Below are 20,627 nucleotides of genomic sequence, written 5' to 3' on the forward strand. Positions count from 1 at the left end.
TTCAAAGGCAGAATACATATATGTTACCTGATGCTGGAAACAGAGAATGACCATCACCTATTGCCTGCTTATAGTGGTCTGTGTCTTCTGTTTGAATCAAAGCAGATTTTTGTCTGATCCAGCAATGCAATTCTTTTGGAAAAAGCACCCTGAGATTTTCAGGGATTGGACAGATGAAAGGGGCAGATGTTTATAAGCTTCACAGGGATCTTTTCTTTTAAAGTATTACCTCACCTATATTAGCTCATACTGCCTCCTTAAAACAGTTACCAATATTATAGTTATAGTTATTTTTAAAACAAACAAACACTTGTATCCACCTTCATGACATGAAAGTGTGCTATTTCTTACAAGTGGCAATTGTTATTAAACTATGGGAGGAATTCAGCATTGTACTCATGTGATTGTCATGTCAGAGCAAGCATTTTGGTTTGGCAAAGGAACAATCCCCCTCTACTCCTGCCCCCCATGCACTGTTTTAGGGATTCCCCCTCCCCCAAAAATGAACCAATTTCAGGGGAACAAGCAGCGGGGGTGGGGACTTGTTGTGCAAGGGGAAACTGGGCTTCTATTGACATTGAATCCCACCCTATATTTCAAAAATATGTTCAGTTAAGGCTGATTACTTCATTAGTGTGTTAATCATAAGTTTTCGATTCTTCTTTAAAATGAGCAGCAGTGTACTCAAGACATCTGTCTTTACCTGCAAAAGGCAACATACTTCATCACAAAAAAACGTAAGACAACATTTTTACCCTGTTATAAAACTTCAGTGCTCCTCTAGAAAGATAGGCTCTCACGCTAGTAGGCTGAATTCTGAGGGCTTCGTTGCAATTCATTATTCCCTTGGAGAATCTTCCTTTGCATCCATAGTAAGCAGCACGGCTTAAATATGCCTTTACAAAAGCATTACAGGGGGAAAAACAAACACATTTTAGAAGGATATAAACACCAACAGGCCCAGTACCAGACATTATGCTGCCTGAGATGGCTAGTAATTCTGCTGCTGCTCAGTCTTCTTTATGGTGCTAGTAAAGCAAACATCCTCCTCTTTCACCCTGCCATCTCCTCATTCCTGCTCCTCCTGTTACCTCGCTTTATTTGTTTCTTTGTTTTCTTTTCCTAGAAGTTTTTCCACTCACCTAGCTCTGAGAAAGACCCAAGGGGGGGATCTTCAGAGTGAAGTCCTCTGGGTGAGGTGGCCTGGGTTACAAATAACTTTTAAGATTTCTAAATTTAAAACAGCATTTCGGGTTCCAGTGGCAAACTACAGCAGCAGTTTAGGCAACCTTCGGGTTACCTTGTCCAGAAGGCCTCACTCTGCAGAAGGACCCCCTTTTGCATGAGTACCTGGCAAGAGATGTTAAACAGGAATGTAACAGAGGCCTCTAGAAAACTCCTTGCATGCTAATGAATGCTTCTTACTATATAGACACAGAATGCCTACACAGGGGTGTATGTGTTTGGATAGGCAGTGGCGTAGCGTGGGTTGTCAGCACCCGGGGCAAGGCAAGTAATTTGCGCCCCCTAACCTGTGGATTTGCGCACCCTAACCCTAACCCCCAGATGTTGCGCCCGGTGCGGCTGCCCCCCCGCACCCCCATGCTACGCCACTGTGGATAGGTAGGGGTGTGGCTAAATGAGCAGGCCTGAAAATTCAGCCCACACCATTGGCCCTGGTATACCACGAAGTAAATTTAATGAAGACGAACTAGAATCAACTTTTCCAGGGATTTGCAATCTACTATTTTTATTGCTCAGGGACGCGGGTGGCGCTGTGGGTTAAACCACAGAGCCTAGGACTTGCCGATCAGAAGGTCGGCAGTTCAAATCCCCACAACGGGGTGAGCTCCCGTTGCTCAGTCCCTGATCCTGCCAACCTAGCAGTTCAAAAGCACGTCAAAGTGCAAGTAGATAAATAGGTACCGCTCCGGAGGGAAGGTAAACGGTGTTTCCGTGCGCTGCTCTGGTTCGCCAGAAGCGGCTTAGTCATGCTGGCCACATGACCCAGAAACTGTACGCCAGCTCCCTTGGCCAATAAAGCGAGATGAGTGCCGCAACCCCAGAGTTGGCCACGACTGGACCTAATGGTCAGGGGTCCCTTTACCTTATTTTTATTGCTAAATGTAGAACACTGAGATAAGATAAGCTCTATTTCAGTATCTTCAAAAATCAAATTTTCAGCATTACCTGAAAATGGTCTGGTTGAACAGCAAGTGTTTTGTTAAAATCTAATATGCACTTAGGTTGATGGAGCTGCATTCTGCAAAGCCCTCGCTGATAGTATGCATCTGCATAACGTGGATATAGCTTGACAGCAGAAGTAAAAGCGTCACAGGCCTAAAAATACAATAAAGTTAGTATTACTAAATACTGCCCTTTGTCTAGACTATATTGTCAAGCATATAAAACGTTTACCGCTTTAGGACTTTGTACTGCATGAAATTAGGCAAATGATACCAGTTATGGAGGGATAAATTCCAATGTTTAAATAGGTCTCACATTCTGAAAATAGGTTTTAACACTCTTCAAGAGGCCCAGACAGTATCTGTTGTTATATGAGGTAGTAAATAGGACCATTTTTTAGATATTACCAAATTGGCCACATATTAACAAAACAGAAGTTTAATGTCTTATTAAGACTTCTAATTGTTATTATCTATCCCAGACAAGACCATTTACTGCCTTATTTTTTCATATTGACCCAGTTTGACTATGCTATAACTGTGATGCTTAGATTAGTTTTTAGTTGCTGGTTTGCTAATGGTGCTATACATATTGTTATTGTTTTACTGATGATTTGTTAATTTATATAATATGACTTATGTCATACCTGGGATGTATTATTATGTTATTGTTATTTATTGTCTTTGAGCCTCTTTCAGATTCGTTTTAATGGAAAGAGGAATAGAAAATCTAATTAATCAAATCTATCCAATTTGGCCATTTTGTTTACTGCACTTAAATGAACAAGAATATTATCAGCTGTTTGGACATATAAAGTATTTTAATTCCAATTTAAGGAAATCACTCAACAAACCTTCTTGTTATGGTATGAGGTGAGTGGCCACAAAGAGGGTGGGTGGCTTACTCTTGACAAGCCCTCTTGATCAAAATCTATGCTCTATATTTTTTAGAGAAGTTAGTTAAATTGATCAAAGTGAACCATGTCCTGCTGTACCCAGCGCAGGCTTTCACAAGGAGCATAGTAGAAGTGATCAGTATTTTGTTTTGAACTCTCCTATTCTTATAAAACATTTAAAGTTAATTTTCTATAGTATATCAAGGGGGCAGGGGGACATAACATATTGAGGAAACACAGACACTTAACTAACTTCTTCAGCACTCATCCCAACAATTTTGCTATGAAAATGCAATGCCAATGAAAAAGAAGGAGGTGATGATTCAAATACCAGAATTTACTCTCATAGAGACAGTAAGGTTTTGCCCTCCCATTCTGGCTCCTGTTCAGCCACTGCCATCTTCAGCTCAGACATCTCCTGTGGGTTGTTAATGCCCTCTTCAGTCCCCAATAAGGCTCTCTGCTCTGCAGGATGGATAGGAAATGGGAGAACCTCCATCCCCAATTCCTATTATTCACACACCCCTTCTGCTTCTGCCTCGTCCTCATCAGTCTGAACTTGCCAATCCATGTCTGATCCCAATGGAACCATGGGGTTCAAGACAGAAAATCACTGCAGGGTATTATTAATCATGGCAAGTCACAGAGGGGAATTAATTAAAATAATCAATTATGACAATCACAAAGGGGAATGAATCGTAGACAATTATTGAAGAAATTTGAAGGAATTTAAGAACCAACTGAACGAAGAATCAATTAATATCAATCACACAAACTAGCAAAAGGAATAAAAAAAATGTAGACAACCACAGAATTAATTAAGCTTGTGACACTGGAACAGCCAAGGGAAGATTCCACTTGCCACAAAGATTAGACACACAAAACTAGCTACAGAGACAGAAAAATACAGAGAAACAATTGAGAGAATGAATAAAAGGATCCTGAGCACATAGAGCAGAAAACAGAGAAAAGTACAAACCTGAATAACAAAGAAATGCAGAAAGAATTGCTAAGCTATTGCCAGAAACAAAAGGCAGGAACTTTACTGGGGTTTCTTCTGGGAACAGGCTGCTTAGAAGTTCCTGAGACACAACTGCATTCCTGTCTTCAAGCATTAGAAGTTCAAGCGTGCCAGCATGGGAGAAGAACAGTGGCAAATTGATAATCCCGTAATCCTAAACATTTGTTGCTTTACCAGATGATGTACTATTGTTATTAATTAATTTATTATAAAAATGAATCCCCTACCTATACATATACTAAGCTGATAATAGCTAAAAACATTATTGCAATAGAAGTATAATTGCAACCCATCAATAGCTTGGCTGTTTGATTAAATATATTCCAGGAATTCAACATGGCGCTAAGGAAAATTATCTTCCCTCTCCTACCCTCACACATTGTTCTGGGAGATCTGCTGACCCTCCAAAACAGATCTGAGGGAGATGCACAGGGGAGAGGAGAGGAAGGAAAGCCCTGTTGTGCCAAAGGGAGTCCTTGCATTGGCTTCTCCTCGCAGAACGGAGTAGCTAAATCTTCCCTTAGTCTCTGTGCCTAGGGTGACACTATCCTAAGAGGTGTGACTGAAGTGCTACTGCCCAATTGGAATAGCCCTGAGGTACCAGCAGGACTCTGACCAAACTGCGGGAGGAGGTGAAAGACAGGAGTGCCTGGCATGCTCTGGTCCATGGGGTCACAAAGCATCAGACACGACTAAACAACTAAACAACAACAATCCCCTTCCCTTCAAATTACTTTGTCTGACATGCCTAAGCAAAATTTAACACAGTTTTGGACTTTCAACAAACCATTGAAGAGTATCCCAACGCTCAAGTCTTTAACTCATTTCAACTCCACAATCAAAACTTATGTGTACAATGTTTTAAACCAAAATGCCATAACACTTAAGAAATATGTACCTCTAATAAGGAGACTTGCTCCATATAGCACTGGCCCATAAAAAAATATATTTCTGCAGCTTCAAATGTACTAGGTGTAGATCTTGTAGCGGCAGTATCCATCAGCCGCTTCAATGCTTGTTTAAAACTGGCTACAGCATCCTGTAATAAAAAGTAAGTGTAAAATATAGTTAACTGATGTTTGCAATCCCAGTCTTGAGAGTGATCGTGCTGCTCAGTTTGCTCAATGGTGAATCAGTCACCCTTTTGAATAACAAAATGGCCTCCATCTTTTTTTCACCGCAGATATATTTACTTCGTTTTTTTAAAAAAACAGAGTAAATACCCAACCCTATAGATTCTACTCATATGTTTACAATTCTATGCACACTTACTTGGGAGTAAGTTCTATTGAAATCATTAGTTACTTTTGAGTAGATATGCATAGGTTTGCTACATTCTTACATACTGTACGTACTGCGGCAAAGAAGACCATGTAATACAGCTCTTTTTTTGGCACCAGGGAAAGAGGATCTAAGGTTATCCCAGTAATGAAAGCTGGACAGAAATACAAACTTAATGAGTTGAATACATAGCCAGAAAGACTGATTTAGTTGCAGCCAATTGACATGTGTCATGGACTAGGCTGTCCAGTTAAAAGAAAAAATCCATTTTTACTTCTGCACAGCAAGTAATGATCTAAAACTTAGCCTGCTTTCATCTGGCACCTTGAATCCAAAGAGTAATTGCCATTATTTTTCTACATATTTATCAAGTAGGCCCTGGTAAATGTAATCTTCCCAAGTACTGGTGACACCTGAAATAGCACATGGGAAGATTCCATTTTTGAGGGTTTACTTTGGCTTCACAGAACACCAGATATCAGAGAAGCATGGCTTGCTGCCATGGCCAGAGTTAGAGAGGCATCATTAACCTCCAAATAGGGTGGAAGGGACGCTGGTGGTGCTGTGGGTTAAACCACAGAGCCTAGGGCTTGCCGATCAGAAGGTCGGCGGTTCAAATCCCCATGATGGAGTGAGCTCCCATTCCTTGGTCCCTGCTCCTGCCAACCTAGCAGTTCGAAACCATATCAAAGTGCAAGTAGATAAATAGGTACTGCTCCGGTGGGAAGGTAAACAGCGTTTCCGTGCGCTGCTCTGGTTCGCCAGAAGCAGCTTAGTCATCCTGGCCACATGACCCGGAAGCTGTCTGCGGACAAACACCGGCTCCCTCGGCCAGTAAAGCGAGATGAGTGCCGCAACCCCAGAGTCATCCGTGACTGGACCTAACGGTCAGGGGTCCCTTTACCTTTACCTTTAGGGTGGAAGAGGGTATGGGGAAGGCTAGGAGATGAGGATAAAAAGGAGAAATTTTCTCTAGTTCAGATTAAAGTCCAAGACAGATAAAAATATAGGGATCATACACAGATCATACACAGAGGCCAGTGACAAATTAACTATTGAGTGGCAAAGACAGCAGAAAAGAATGGACAACCAGCAGGATGCTGTGTCCCAGCAGAAAACAGCAAGGAGGAATAGAAATTTAATAAGAAATGAAATAGTCACCAGAACCATGCAGAATTCTATCAGCCTCACATATTTTCCCTATAGCTTTCAAAAATAGTTCCCTTCAAAACCGCAGAAATACAAGAGCATATCTTTAACCTTATATTTTCTGGCTTTCATTTGGATTTTTCCAAGTAGAACAAACATGGCACAATCAGGTTGGTTTTCGGAGGCTGCAAGTGCACACACAATGGCCTTGCTGTGATTCTGACAAAATGACTGAACAAGTGCTTCTTGAACAAGCGAACATTCAAGGGGTCCTGTAAAATATTGAAGGACAACTTCATTCTGGGCCAACCTATTAATTATTGTGCATTTCAATATATAAATACAGATATCATAAGAGACAGGCAAGCTTCATAGCCAATGTTAATATAAATGTTCAGAATGCCAAAGACTCATATTAAACTTCTGTTAAAGCACTCGGCATTCAGAGAATACCAGAGTGATGTACAGAAACCAAATATAAAGCATAATACAGCAGTGGTTCCCAATTAGCTTATTACTAGTTCTGCATGCTCAATGAGACTTTGGGCTTATATTTCTTAGACAGCCATCATACCATTTTATGCCAACAGGGCTTTGCAGCTACTTAATTTTCAATTTTTATTTAGCTAGCCACCTTAACAATTATCTGTATTTTTGTCGTTTTAATGGTACATTCATTGTTTTAACATTGTGCACCGTCCTGATATTTTGTGATATGGTGGTATAAAACTAGTTTTATTTTTAAAAATGTCAAACCATTTTGAACTTGAGGGGACTCCCCCCCCAACCAAAAAAACACAACTGTGATAGGGTATGAGGGTTTGCTGTTCAAGAAAGGTTCCAGGTGCCCCTGGGCATGCTTCAAGTAATCCTTTGGACCTGGGCCATAGCTTCACAGTGCACAGAAAGGTAAAACATAAACAGACAGTACCTTGACCCATTTCTGCAACTTGGTGTATGCAGAAACTTGCAAGATCATAATTCTGCATCTCTAGTAGATACTGTCCTCTGTAAATGAAGTATTTTAACATACATTAATTGCTTGGAATTTCTATGGAACTATTTATTTGTTTTCAAATAGCAACAGAATAACAACAAAATAAATAAAGTAAATAAAATTACAGAATATTATCAACTCTTCATTGGCTATACATTCAGCAACCTTTTTTTAAAAAAAATATTTATACTTTTCAGATATATACAATTCATTTCGACATTTAAAAACTTGACTTCCTTCCCCCTTTTTGTGTGGTTCCTTAAATTTATTTTTACTATCTTCTGCATATCCAAATTAACTTAATGTGCTCATTTATTTATCTTCTTTACATATTGTCAGGGAACTGCCATCAGAGGCACGGGAGAAGGAGAGGGTCTCTGATTCTGCATGGGAAGGTCCAAGCGCTAGAGGGAGACTCAGCCGGGAAGAAGGGGAAGAGAATGAGTGTAACACCAGGGATCCAGGAGAGCAACGGGACAGGGAGGTGCAGGGGCTCCAGGACTCTTCGTTGGAAGTTAGCGAGGAGAGCCCAAGCACCCCGCTGCCCACGCCCACCCTGCGCAGGAGACTCCCGCGCAGTGAGAGGCAGAAACGATTGGGCGTCAAACAACTCTTATGTTGGCAACGCTTTAAGAAACGCCCACAGACAGATTCTACGAGTGACTAAGGGTAGCCACACTGAGATGGGCTGTGCAGTCCGGAGGGTTTAACCAGGCAATCTAATGCTCAAACGGAGCAGGATTACGCACGAGTAACTCCCAACCCATTATACATATATACTCTTATATAGCTTCAGGTTATTACAATAATCCTGCCAGTGTTTTTATCTGTTTACAATTTACGTGTAAATATTCAATAAACCATTTCCATTCTTTTATAAAAAGTTTTTTATATTGAGTTCTTATTCTTCCAATAAGTTTTGCCATTTCTGCATATTCCATAAGTTTTTGCATCCATTCTTCCTTTGCTGGGACTTCTTTTTCCCATTTTTGGGCAAGTAACATTCTTGCCACTGTAGTCGCGTACAAAAATTAATTTCTATACAGTTTAGGTAGTTCTATCCCTATGAATCCCAGAAGAAAGGCTTCTGGGTTTTTCCACAAACATTATTTTAAACATCCTTTTCATTTCATTATATATCATTTCCCAGTAAACCTTAACCACCACATATTAAAAAAAGAACACCATTCAGCACCCTTTGCATCATCCCTAATAAAATACCTAAAATATATCTACTAGGAATAAAATGTGCTAATTCACAATATTTATACCCACTCTCTATCTTTATTGACCCTCAGGGCAAGTTACATAAATAAAATAAATATTAAAATATCCAAAAGAAGCAGATAAAAGTACAAATCAATGGACCAAACATATGTAACATAACAGCCTGGAAGTAAAATATTCCATCAGATTCTGACAATCCCGCTAATTTGTTTTTAATTTAGGCAAATTTAATTTAGTCAAATAACGCCCTAAGAAATTCTATTTGTTTATTTATTCAGTTATGCACTGAAGAATCTCAACTATTAAGCCCACTTTAATTAGAGTAGCATTCTTGATGAAAGAATAATATTCATCCAGCACTAAAAGACCTAAAAACTAAATTTAAAAGGATACAAACTACTTTGGTAGACCACACATCTGAAATCATAGTGAGGACCTATGAAGCAGCTGAGTTGTATGCTGCCTTCAAATATGAGTCAACGAAGCCTGAACTTCAGGGCTAATGGAGGGAAGTTGAGTTCAGTCCTCCATCTCCTTCAGAGCTGAAGCCATTGCAGAAGGTTCTCTTGGGCTGACAGAATGGAATGCAGTGCTCCAGCTTCCACGATGACTTCACAGTCAAAGCAAGGAATTTACAAGGACCAAGTCCTAGCCCAAGGATAGCCAATGTGGTGTCCTCAAAATGTTACAGGCCTACAACTCCATGCTGGCTAGGGCTCATAGGGGTTGGGCTCCAACAGCATCTGGTGGCTACCAGGCCAGTTAAGGGTTAGCACCTGCACTCTGCTACCAATGTTATTTCTTAGCAACATGAAGGCAGCACAGTATATATGTGCAACCCTCAACCCACATCAGTGTAATTTATGTGATTCTTCAACAAAGGTTGATATTCACCTAGTATACCAAGCCACCACTAGTAACCTTCAGTGTCCCTAAACAGACACCAAGAGTCAAACTAGACATGGCATTAATGTATAAATGCATTTATACATGTATGAATACACATTTATTTATTCATTCATTCATTCATTTATACATACATACATACATACATGGTATCCCAACCACATTCCTGGTAATGACCCAGACTAGTTCACTCAAGGAAGGAAACAGCAAGTTTGGGAGGTGATTTTTCCTAGAGTGTGGTGTTGGGGGAAATGATTAAGAATACTCCCTCAAAACTGTTTTTTTAAGTTTAAAAAAGAAACATTGAATGTACTAGCACATTTAACATCACGTCAAAGGCTTACATGATACATACAGTGATAATACAGGTGGACAATAAAAGTAGGAAAGAAAGAAACAAAATGAGAAAAGGTGCTGATAACAATCTTACCTTGTTAAGCATAAGTGGGGTGAGTTGGGCTGGAGATGAATGGCTCTGTTTATATCTTTAATTGCACTCTTTAGATCATGAACCTGTTATTTCAAAACAGACAAACATCCATTATTCTGTCTCAGGATACCACCATCTCATTCAATGTGTTCTCCTATACAAGGACCACCTCCTCCTTTTTAAAACATTTTTAATCCATATCTTTTAACAGTAAATAAACTTCAATTGATTGTTAAGAAACTTCCACAGCTTTCATTTCTGCCTTGACCAGAAGGAAGGGCCAAATTCCATCATACCGTCCCTGCTAGCCAAAGGAAATCCTTTTATGTAAATAATAGGGCATGTCCAGATTTCCAAATCCAAATTTCTCCAGTTTTTTAGTACCTTGGTATAACTGGCCAACATTTACTAGCATACAGAATTCATTCAGAAATTATGGACCTATACATTAATTTGGGTTTTCTGAAGAGGACAGTTATATTTTTTTTAAAAAAAGCTTCTCCTGTGATACTAGGAGTTAGACTCCAAACTTTTTGTCCAGAGAAGAAGGGGTTCTCCCCTTTGTCCCCCCCCCAAAAAATATATATATATGGGGATTTTTTTAAAAAAATTAAGCAAGTGGGAAGTTTTAACTAGTGCATGTATCAAGGAAAAAACAAAGCCAGAATGTTCAACACCGTAGACCCTAAATACTCTTCATTAGTTTTTAGAACTAAATTAAGCCTTCAGAGAGATGGTTCTGACTAAGAAAACACCAGGACCTCTGTTGTTTGCACTGAGAAAGTCTTTGCATTTCTTGCACGTTGTCCCAGTATTGTTTTATATGCAAGCCTTAAAGCAGCTAGTTACCTATTGAGCACCTATCACATAAATTCTACAGCATAGGTAAAGAATAGATAGATACCCTTTGATGTGCCTGAGCTCTGCACATGTATGGTCTAATATCTAATGGATCCAGCTGAATGGCTTGAGTGAACTGTCGAATAGATTCAAAATAACGGTCCATATATAACATCAAAATCAGTCCAATATTTATGTAAGCTACGGAAAGGCTCCTGAAAATAGAGACAGAATGCTATGAGCGTTACATTTTTCAACATGTTTGTACATTATGCTACATTGAATTTCATATTATTTGTTGAATTAAAGCCAGTCTGCTTTCCAGTAAGAAAAACATGTTTCCATCCTAGACCTGTACACGCTACATATCAAAAGCAAGAGTAATGTTTTGAGTTCCCTCCTGCTATCTCCATGCTGCTTCTTATAGTGAGGGCAGAAGCACAGCAGAGTGTCAAGGAGAGGAATACACATTTCTTTTCCACAGCATGGCATTCCTACAACCTGCTTTGTAGGCAACCTGGGCACTAAGAGCGTAATTTACCTCAGCACAACAGAACTTCTGCTTTCTGGCCATCCACAAAGTGGGATTTATCAGTGACCTACACTGACTTGTTAGCTAAACAATTAATTAAACAATTAATGACAATAATGTGCCATTCTGATACAGATGCCACATTAACATCAGAATCTATATTGGATTCATTCCCAAGCTCTACTAGTTATGTTTCCTTGGGGAAAGGTGGGGAGCAAGGAATACAAGGTATCAGAAGTGTAGCTTCTTGGGTAATACAGCCAAGCAATAGGAGACTACCTGGTCTGAGTAGTTTGATGGTTAATACCTTCCCCCTTCAGCAAAATGGTTCCATTATCCCTTAAGGTGGTGATAGTGGAGCTGTTGTTTTCTAAAATATTAATTGGATCTGACTAATTTGGGAAGCAGGTATGTATTACTCTATACTCAAGCAATATAAAAGTTAGAACCTGTATAGAGTATTTTGCTTATGATGGCCCTCTCCGTAGGTCAGGGACTGGCATTTCTGCACCTCCATATGCAGGGCACTGATTCGTATGTCATGCCAAGCTAAAACATGGTTTACTGCAAATGCAGAAATACACAGGCTCTAAAAAATTTAAATGGCCCCCAGAGGGTTAGCTTTGGGTCAGTGTGGTCCATGACCTGAAAAACATTAGCTGGTTTTAATGTGTTTTTGTCAATTGATTTTATTTGATCAGCAGGCTTGAATGCCATAATAATAATAATAATAATAATAATAATAATACAGCAAGCAACAAACAAATATATAAATAAATAAATGAAGCATACCTGTCCAAGGAGAGTGCACTTTCAAAATCACAGATTGCCAGTAACCACTGTTTCAGTTCTGAATACAAGATCCCACGGTGAAGAAAAGCAGCAAGATTCTCAAACTTGTGATTGAGAAGAACTGGGGAGGGATGGGAAAACCAGGTATATATAGTTGTTTCTATATGCCCTTCATGAAATATAGCCTTTGAAATAATTATATATTATCTCAGTGTGCGCTAGGACCTTCATCCTTTAGTTAATTCCTTCTGGTTTGCTCTTCACTGCTCTGGCACAAATCACACCCTCCTTGTAGAACTGAAAGGCTTGTTTTAAAATACCACCGAATGTGCATGACTGCACCTCTATGATTGCTTCAAGAGATTTAATGACCTTGAAATATCTATGGGAGCTTGTGAAAAAGTTGTATTGCTGTATCAGATCACAAAACAACTCTTGCAACCCCTTCCCAAAGAAATGGAGGTGTTCATTGTGAATAGGAGCGAACTTTTTTCCAAGGAGAGAAAATACTCTAATAATGGAGGGATAGGAGAAAGGGGTTCTGATCATACAGGAGGGGAGCAGGACAATGGAAACATTGAAAAATTTGCCCAAACAAATGTGAGAGCCAGTCATTGGCTACAGCCTACTTCCTGGGCTAAATATTATTATTTATTAAATTTGTATACCACCCTTTGTCCAAAGATGCCAGGACGGTTCACAACAGAAAAATAAAAAAGAGATACCAAATACATAATAAAACAAAAACAAACAAATAACCCCTCACCTACAAAAACATTTTAAAAGCCACAGAATGTTAATCAGTTGAAGAGAAACGTTTTTGCCTGGTGCCTAAAGATATGCAATGAAGGCGCCAGGTAAGCCTCCCTGGGGAGAGCATTCCACAAGCAGGGAACCACCGCAGAAAGGGCCTGCTCTAATGTTGCCACCCTTCAGACTGCTTGTGGAAGAGACATGTGAAGAAGGGCCTCAGATGAGGATTGCAGGGTCCATGTCAGTTCATTTTATGTATCTATATATAGATACACATAAAAATATAGGTACAGTGGTACCTTGGTTCTCAAACGCCTTGGTACTCAAACAACTTAGAACCCAAACACTGCAAACGCGGAAGTAAGTGTTCCGGTTTACAAACTTTTTTTTGGAAGCCGAACATGCTCCTTTCTGAGTGTCATACTTCCGTTTTGAGTGTTACACTGAGCTCTGTCTGTTTTTGCTATTTATTTTGCGTTTTTGTGGCTTTTTTGTTGTTTTTGTGACTATGTGGAACCCAGTTCAGCTACTTACTGATTGATTGTGTGCCTGCAGTACATTGTTTATTACTTTCATTTTATGGATCAATAGATAGTAAAATTCATGTTAAAGTGCTGTTTTAGGGGTTATTTTTAAAAGTCTGGAACGGATTAATCCATTTTGCATTACATTCTATGGGAAAGCGCGCCTTGGTTTGGGAATGCTTTGGTTTTGGAATGGACTTCCAGAACGAATTAAGTTTGAAAACCAAGGTACCACTCACTGTATACATATACATATGCTGGAAGGACTTTCCAGTGTTTAAAGGAAACATCCTCAACATATAGATGTAAAATTTGTAAATATTTTTAATTCTATGAATGTTTAATTTAAAAAAATAAAATTCTATGTTTTTAGCAAGTCTTATTTTTAGCTGTTAGCCACCTTGAGTCCCATTAGGGAGAAAGGCAGGAGATATAGATATTTGATATACTTAAAAAAGAAAAATGTATAAATTCACACTTTGAACTTAAAAAACAACAACACCCTGCATCTATCATAAAAACAGTGTATACTATACCAGAAACACTCAAGTCCTGCAGGGCTTGTTTTGGATCCAGCGTTCGCAAAAGACAACCTCTGTGGTAGTATGCAATCCAATCATTAGGATTCAAGTGAATTGCAACAGCGAAATCTTCAGCTGCATTTTTATACTGCTCTAGTTTAATATATATTCTCCCTCGATAGGTTCTAGAAATGAAACCAAAATTTTCCTCATCATAGTAGATTTACAATATTCTGCATTTATATAAATTCTGTCTGAATGCAAAACTTGTTGTCCCAATGTGATTTAAACAAGTCAAGGCTGTGATCCAAAGTATGCTTACATGGAAGCAAGTTCCATTCATAACAGTGGGAATTGCCTTAAAGTAACTGTGCTTAGAATTGAAATGCAAGAGGCGAGGAAAGATAATGGGCAGCTTAAAAAACATAAACATCAAATTTGACAAAGCATATTGATCAGGATCTCAAAACAAAAGGTGTATTGTGTTAACAATGCTATATAAATTAACATATTCCATAGACTACCATCCTGAACCTTACAAACATTCTGATGCAAAAAAAGAGTTAAATGAAGGTTCAAGAGGCATATATACCAATAGCAGAGATAGCTCTGCAAAACACAACTGACCCACCACCACAGACAGATTTCATAAGACATTGGCACTCCTTGTCTCATCAGATCCAGTCTCAGCCTCTCTCTCTCTCCAACAGATAGACACAAGTAACACAATCACTCATCACTCTTATATATTTATACCCAGAAAGTAGGGCACAGATACTTTCACTCAATGTACAAGAGCTCACAGGCAGACACTGAATGCAGGGTATAATTATTTTCTCAGACACTGTTATAAGGGATTTAGAAGTTAACTATAATTGTTTAAATTTATATATAATTTGCAGTTACCTTGCCTCTGCAATGCTTGGGTCCTGTTTAATCACATTTGTAAAATCATTAATAGCTATATTCCATATAGATTTATTAAAGTAATGTATTCCATGCTTCATAAGTGCATCAGTTCTTTTGGGATTATAGAAAAGGCACTAGATTGAAGTAAAATACATGCAATTGTTACCCTTGCTTTTGTATTCATAACGTCACACCAAGGCAATCATTCAATCAACACAAGCATGTCTTCTTGCCAGATGAAATTACCGGTATCTTCCCTCTCATCTTTCAGTGTGCTGTTTTAGGTGTTCTCCTGACCCCCCAAGAGCTGATTTGGGTGGGCAGGGGAGATGAGGAAAGTCCCATTGCGCTGGTTGCTGCTAGTGCATCTATTTAGTTGAATGGAGTCCAGTGTACTGACTTTGCCCTGCCAAAGCTAGGTTGCTTAACCCTTTCCTTCCCTGCCACTGATCCAGTCAAAAAATATTCCACCACAATGTCCAACTTGGGGAGGAAAGGTTACCCCTTTTTTCTTTCTCAGAGAGAGATAAGACACTGAGAGCAATGTTAAGTGGATAAACAGCAAGTGATTAAATCATACTAAATCATACTCAGAATGGGAGCTGTGTCTATAATGTCACACCCATTACCCTAAATTGATTTGTCAAGACTAATTCAAGCCCATTGATTTCAGTGCATCTACTCTGAGCATGACTACTGTAAGTCAGACAGTCCCATGAAGAGAAAGAACAAAGCAGCCCATCCTGCCAAACTTGTTTGCTTCCAAAGGGTTGTGCTCCTTGCTACTAGATTTACTGCCAAATAAGGTACAATAAGTGACTTCTGGAGGGATGGCGTTTTTGGTGCTGGCACCCTGGTTATGGATTGCCTTCCCAACAGACTTGGTACTTTTCATTTTTCACAGTCTTTTCAATCCGTATTTTGTCAATTGTGATTTATCTCTTTTTTATTATTGGATTGTCTAATAAAGTTCTACTCAGAGTAGTTCAACTGAAATTAATGCACCTAAATTAGCCATGTCCATTCATATCGATGAATTTACTCAAAGAAGAACATCAGACACAAGCCTTAGTCTTATAAATTGCATTGCTCACTCCACACAAGTACATCCCATCAGTACAAGGATTTACACTTGTACAACAGAACTTCTCTCTCTCTCTCTGCTCACTTGCGTCCTCCCCTAATCTGTGCCAGAGAGTTGGGGGAACACCTATGACAGATTTAGGGTAACATGGCAGGAAGAATATGGGGAAGTCCCATTGTGCAAATGCAAATCCTTGCACTAATGGGATGCATTAGTTGGAAATTGCCCAATATTGATTGGTGGGTGGTATACCAAAGTAACTAAACCAATAACTAGGCAAACTCAACTTTTACTCTTGCCCAGTAGGAGCTTTTATTGTTTTTTCTTTGAATAGTAGGCCCTCATGTCATATCACAACTTTGGCTTCAATAGTGTTGTGTGACCACCATTTTAAGAACCTTTGCGAAGAATCCTTTGCGAGCACAGAAGTAATTGTACAGGCTTTTTGATTCTGGCCCAAATATATTGTAAAACTATATATAGCAATACTTACTTTAGCATAATCTTCTATCGCCAGTATTATATCACCATCCTCTTCATGGGCCTCAGCTCTTTTGTAATATATTTCATCATCTGTAGGTTTGCATTTCAGGGCAAGACTGTAGTTGATAATTGCTAATGAATTATCTCCCTGATTTTTGTATATTTCAGCTCTTGACAGATATGCATCTGCATAATCAAAATACTTTAAAATTAGTCTCTTTCAGATGCCCAATATCATTGATATGCATGTTTAAATTTTTTTAACTAAAATTAATTGCAACTGTAATAAAAATTTGCACACAAAATCGTGTGATTCAAATCTGCAAATGTATTGGAAGTAATTTTCCAACCTTTGTCTAGACCTATGGATATTTGGAAGAAGTGTTGCATAATAATAAAACTTCTGTACATACTGATTTGATATGAGGGACACATAATCAGGAGCTTCTCAGAGCAAAATTGTACATCATGGGGTTTCAAAGTTACTTGCCTGCATTGTTTTTGTTGCACTTAATTATAAAATTCAGGTCTTCTAGCGCTGGAAGCATTTTGTTCTGGTAAATGAAAATTAAATGTCTATGCCAATAGGCATTAACCAGCATTGGTTCTAAACTTATTGCCTGTGAAAGTAATGAGATAAATTGGTTATTAGTTAGCTAAAAATTCCAGTGTATCATAAGGCACATCTTAAGTTACACCTCTGGGAACATCACTTGGGATCTAAGAAAAAACAACATGGTGAGATCTAAGTTTTGGTTAGGCTCTATACAATTGGTTCCAGGACCAGGTGGAGCTAGCTTCTGGGTCAAAAGCAGATATATCATCTAAAAAGGGCAAGGGCTGAGTTCCAACCAGGAAACAAGGACCAGAGGGACCAGACGCTGGTACATTATCAAAAGAACACAAGTCAAGTCGCAGGACAACATCAGAGCATCTGTGGAGAGAGCAGTCAGAAGCATATCAAAGCCATACAGCTCTTATATTTAAGGAAGCCATCAGGGGAAGGAAACGGGCACATAGGTAATATGCTCACACTGCAGACCAGTTGCTCTGAGGTTAGGATTTATAGGACCTAGTGGACACAGAATAAACTGACTGAATGATCTGGCAGGTAGGAACAGAGTAGTTGCCTGAGCATGACTGCCAGGAATCCTGGTCTGAGACCTCCTTTAGTGCCCTACAATTAGTTGCTGCAAAACATTTATGCACTGAAGCTCCTTGCATACTTAAAAATTAAATAAATGTACCATTTTTAGCTTATACTGTTGCTCTCATATTAAGAAAATGCATTTTGAAATTCTTGGCTACAGAAAGTAGTTAAACTCAATCCAAAGTGAATATAGACTGGTCACTGTAGGCTGCAAGTACCTATACTGAATATCTAGTTCAATATTTTCTTCTGGACCCCAATATAAAACAGTCATATAAGGAAGATCTATGGTCTGTCTAGCATAGCTTACTGCTACAGTAAGCTTCCTTACTACACACTAACTCTATCATATGCTACTGAAAAAATACAATTGTCAAGCATTCAATTGATGCATGATGGTGCATGCACACATTGCACCAAGCCCAAAAGTGACCAAAACAGTGGCAAAAACAGCCCTAAAAGAGCCCAGAAAGGGTTTTCAAGGGTTTAGAGTTTAGAGGGTGTTTGCCAGCTTTTCCAATGGTGTTTCCGGTGCCTCAGAACATAACTCCCATGTAAATGGGGAGTTGCTTGTACACAATAGCATACAGCAGTTCTCTGATACTCATGCCTAGCTTCTTCGGTTCTAAATACCGTATTTTTTGCCCTATAGGACGCATTTTTTCCTCTCCAAAAATGAAGGGGAAATGTGTGTGCGTCCTATGGGGCAAATGTAGGCTTCAGGAAGCTATCTGCAAGCCTTGCAAGCCCGGCGGGAGTTCCTGCGGGCTCGCAAGGCTTGCGGGCGGCAGCCTGCGGCCTGGAGCACGGGGCGCCCTCCGGAGGACGCCCCGGCTTCGCGCAAGTGTCCGCAAGCCTTGCGCGCCCGGGGGGATTCCTCCCGGGCGTGCAAGGCTTGCGGGCAGCAGCCTGCAGCCCGGAGCACGGGGGACAGCGGGGAGGCGCAGCGCCACCATCCTGCTGTTCCCCGACCTGGTTTGGAGGCTGTCGCTGGGGAGAAGCGCACCTGGTTTTGGGGGGGAAATAAAGGGGGGGAAATTTCCTTTATTTCCCCCCAAAAAAACTAGATGCGTCCTATGTGCCGGAGCGCCCTATGGGATGAAAAATACGCTAAGTGTAGTAGCACCATGTCTGTATGACGTCAAACGTATGCATAACATCACCACCTGGCAAACAGCTTGATGTTTCTATAGTCCACAAACTTGTCAAAAGTGAACCATGACTGGGGGATTTTATGTAGATGAAGCTCCCAGGTGATAGCTGGGAAGGCCCACCTCTTTCTGTATGAGACAAGGGTTAGAATCTACCTTTGAGAAAGGACTTTGCATTTTTCTTCCTCTTTTTGTTTTTGCTTAGTTTGTTTTTCATTGTATTGTATTGTGAAAAACCCTACTGCAATCTTATTAAAAATGAACAATGAGTTTGAGTCAATCGTACAACTGTCAATAGCTGTAATGTGGAATTAAGACTTTCATTAAAATATATTTAAAAAAAATAATTCGTGTGTTCAGATATGTAGGGTATAATGAAAACAGATCACTGGTGACATAATTATCTGCAAAATTGCTAGGTTTCCAGATATAGTCCTGCAAAGTTTATTTTTCTAAATAGAAAAGTGCATAAAATGAGGAATCCAGAGAGCGGATTATTTGAAAAAGATGCTCTTCCATTTGTTAAGTTCATCTGTCATTGCCAGAGGGTCATAGTTATTAATAAGTTAACAAAACATCTTCAGTAGCAAGAAAAAATAGGTATTATTTCTTTAAAACTTACTTTTTCCAAGTCATCCATGGCTGCCTTCATTTTGCCTATTTTCCTGTATATTGCTCCACGTCTACAATAGTTAAACCCAGAAAATTTTCCTTCATCTATTTCTTGGGTTATTTTATCAATTTCAGATTGACATTGCTCAAGTTCATCTGGCTTTCCCTCGAAGAGAAGAGGATTTATTGTGTTTACTAATTCTGTGTCCTTGGTTTCCTCCTCTATGTCCTTTTTGCCTGCCATTGATCTATCAGTAAAAGATTGCCTACTGGGAGGGTATTGCTCATCAAACCATTTATTCCAGATTTTTCTGGCCCACAGATAATCATCTGTGTCTTCTGGGGTTCTCCCTTGGCTTGCTGCAAATTTTTCAAAATCTAACCAGCAAGGGAGGCTGGGACTTCGATAACTTCGAACTACTCGAGATACTTTGATACAGAATTTATTATGAATTGGAAGCTTTCCAAGAGATGCAGACCTAAGGAAAAAGCCAAAACTAGAATTACATTTTGCCTGTAAATTTGTTGCTGACATATGACCAATATGACATATGTAACAATGTGACATATGATCAATAAATATTCATTATAAAGTTTAATAACGTATTTGATTCCTGCATAATATTCAAGTTTCAACACATAATAATAATAATAATAATAATAAATTTTTATTTATATCCCGCCCTCCCCAGCCGAAGCCGGGCTCAGGGCGGCTAACAACACTAAAAAAGTGCAACATAACAGAAGATTCCTGTCAGGGGTGCATAAAAATGGTTTAAACTGTCATTAGTATTTATTTTTATGTAGAAAATTTATAATTTATGTAGAAAACTTAGTAAGCAAAGAGCTCTCTAACTTCTTTATTATACCCTCATGTTGCACATGACAGCTGTGCAACTGTGTCAAACCAATAAAGCAATGTGTATAGCCTAAATAGCATTTTCTGATGGACATGGTGCAACAATAATTTGGCACCTGAGACAAAAAATCCAAATAGTACCTCTTATGTTTAGTTTAATTTACTGTTAAATTAACTGTAATTAATTTACTGTAATTCAGTGCAACCAAAAGTGAAGCGCCCATACACAGAATCCCATAATGATTAGAAAGTATTTTTCCACATCAGTCCTTCACACAGCCACTGGCAGTGCACCAGAGCACTGGAGAGAGCACTGGAAGTCTG

The 20,627-nt window shown here is 39.2% G+C and overlaps 1 protein-coding gene across 1 annotated transcript in view; it reads right to left on the minus strand.

Annotated features, from left to right (window-relative positions):
• Nucleotides 1-20,627, minus strand: part of TTC6 (tetratricopeptide repeat domain 6) — a 61,995-nt gene that overhangs the window by 11,878 nt on the left and 29,490 nt on the right. The window contains exons 16-28 of the mRNA XM_082213402.1: nt 19,455-19,923; nt 17,022-17,151; nt 16,542-16,717; nt 14,962-15,098; nt 14,071-14,240; nt 12,258-12,378; nt 10,998-11,148; nt 10,094-10,176; nt 7,465-7,541; nt 6,645-6,805; nt 5,002-5,142; nt 2,191-2,340; nt 756-896 (exon numbers count right to left, since the gene is read on the minus strand). Of these exons, the coding sequence (XP_082069528.1) occupies nt 756-896; nt 2,191-2,340; nt 5,002-5,142; nt 6,645-6,805; nt 7,465-7,541; nt 10,094-10,176; nt 10,998-11,148; nt 12,258-12,378; nt 14,071-14,240; nt 14,962-15,098; nt 16,542-16,717; nt 17,022-17,151; nt 19,455-19,923 (2,107 nt within the window). The remainder of the gene's footprint in view (nt 1-755; nt 897-2,190; nt 2,341-5,001; nt 5,143-6,644; nt 6,806-7,464; nt 7,542-10,093; nt 10,177-10,997; nt 11,149-12,257; nt 12,379-14,070; nt 14,241-14,961; nt 15,099-16,541; nt 16,718-17,021; nt 17,152-19,454; nt 19,924-20,627) is intronic.

Source organism: Podarcis vaucheri, assembly GCF_965113315.1.
Source record: "Podarcis vaucheri genome assembly, chromosome: 1".
NCBI lineage: Eukaryota > Metazoa > Chordata > Lepidosauria > Squamata > Lacertidae > Podarcis > Podarcis vaucheri.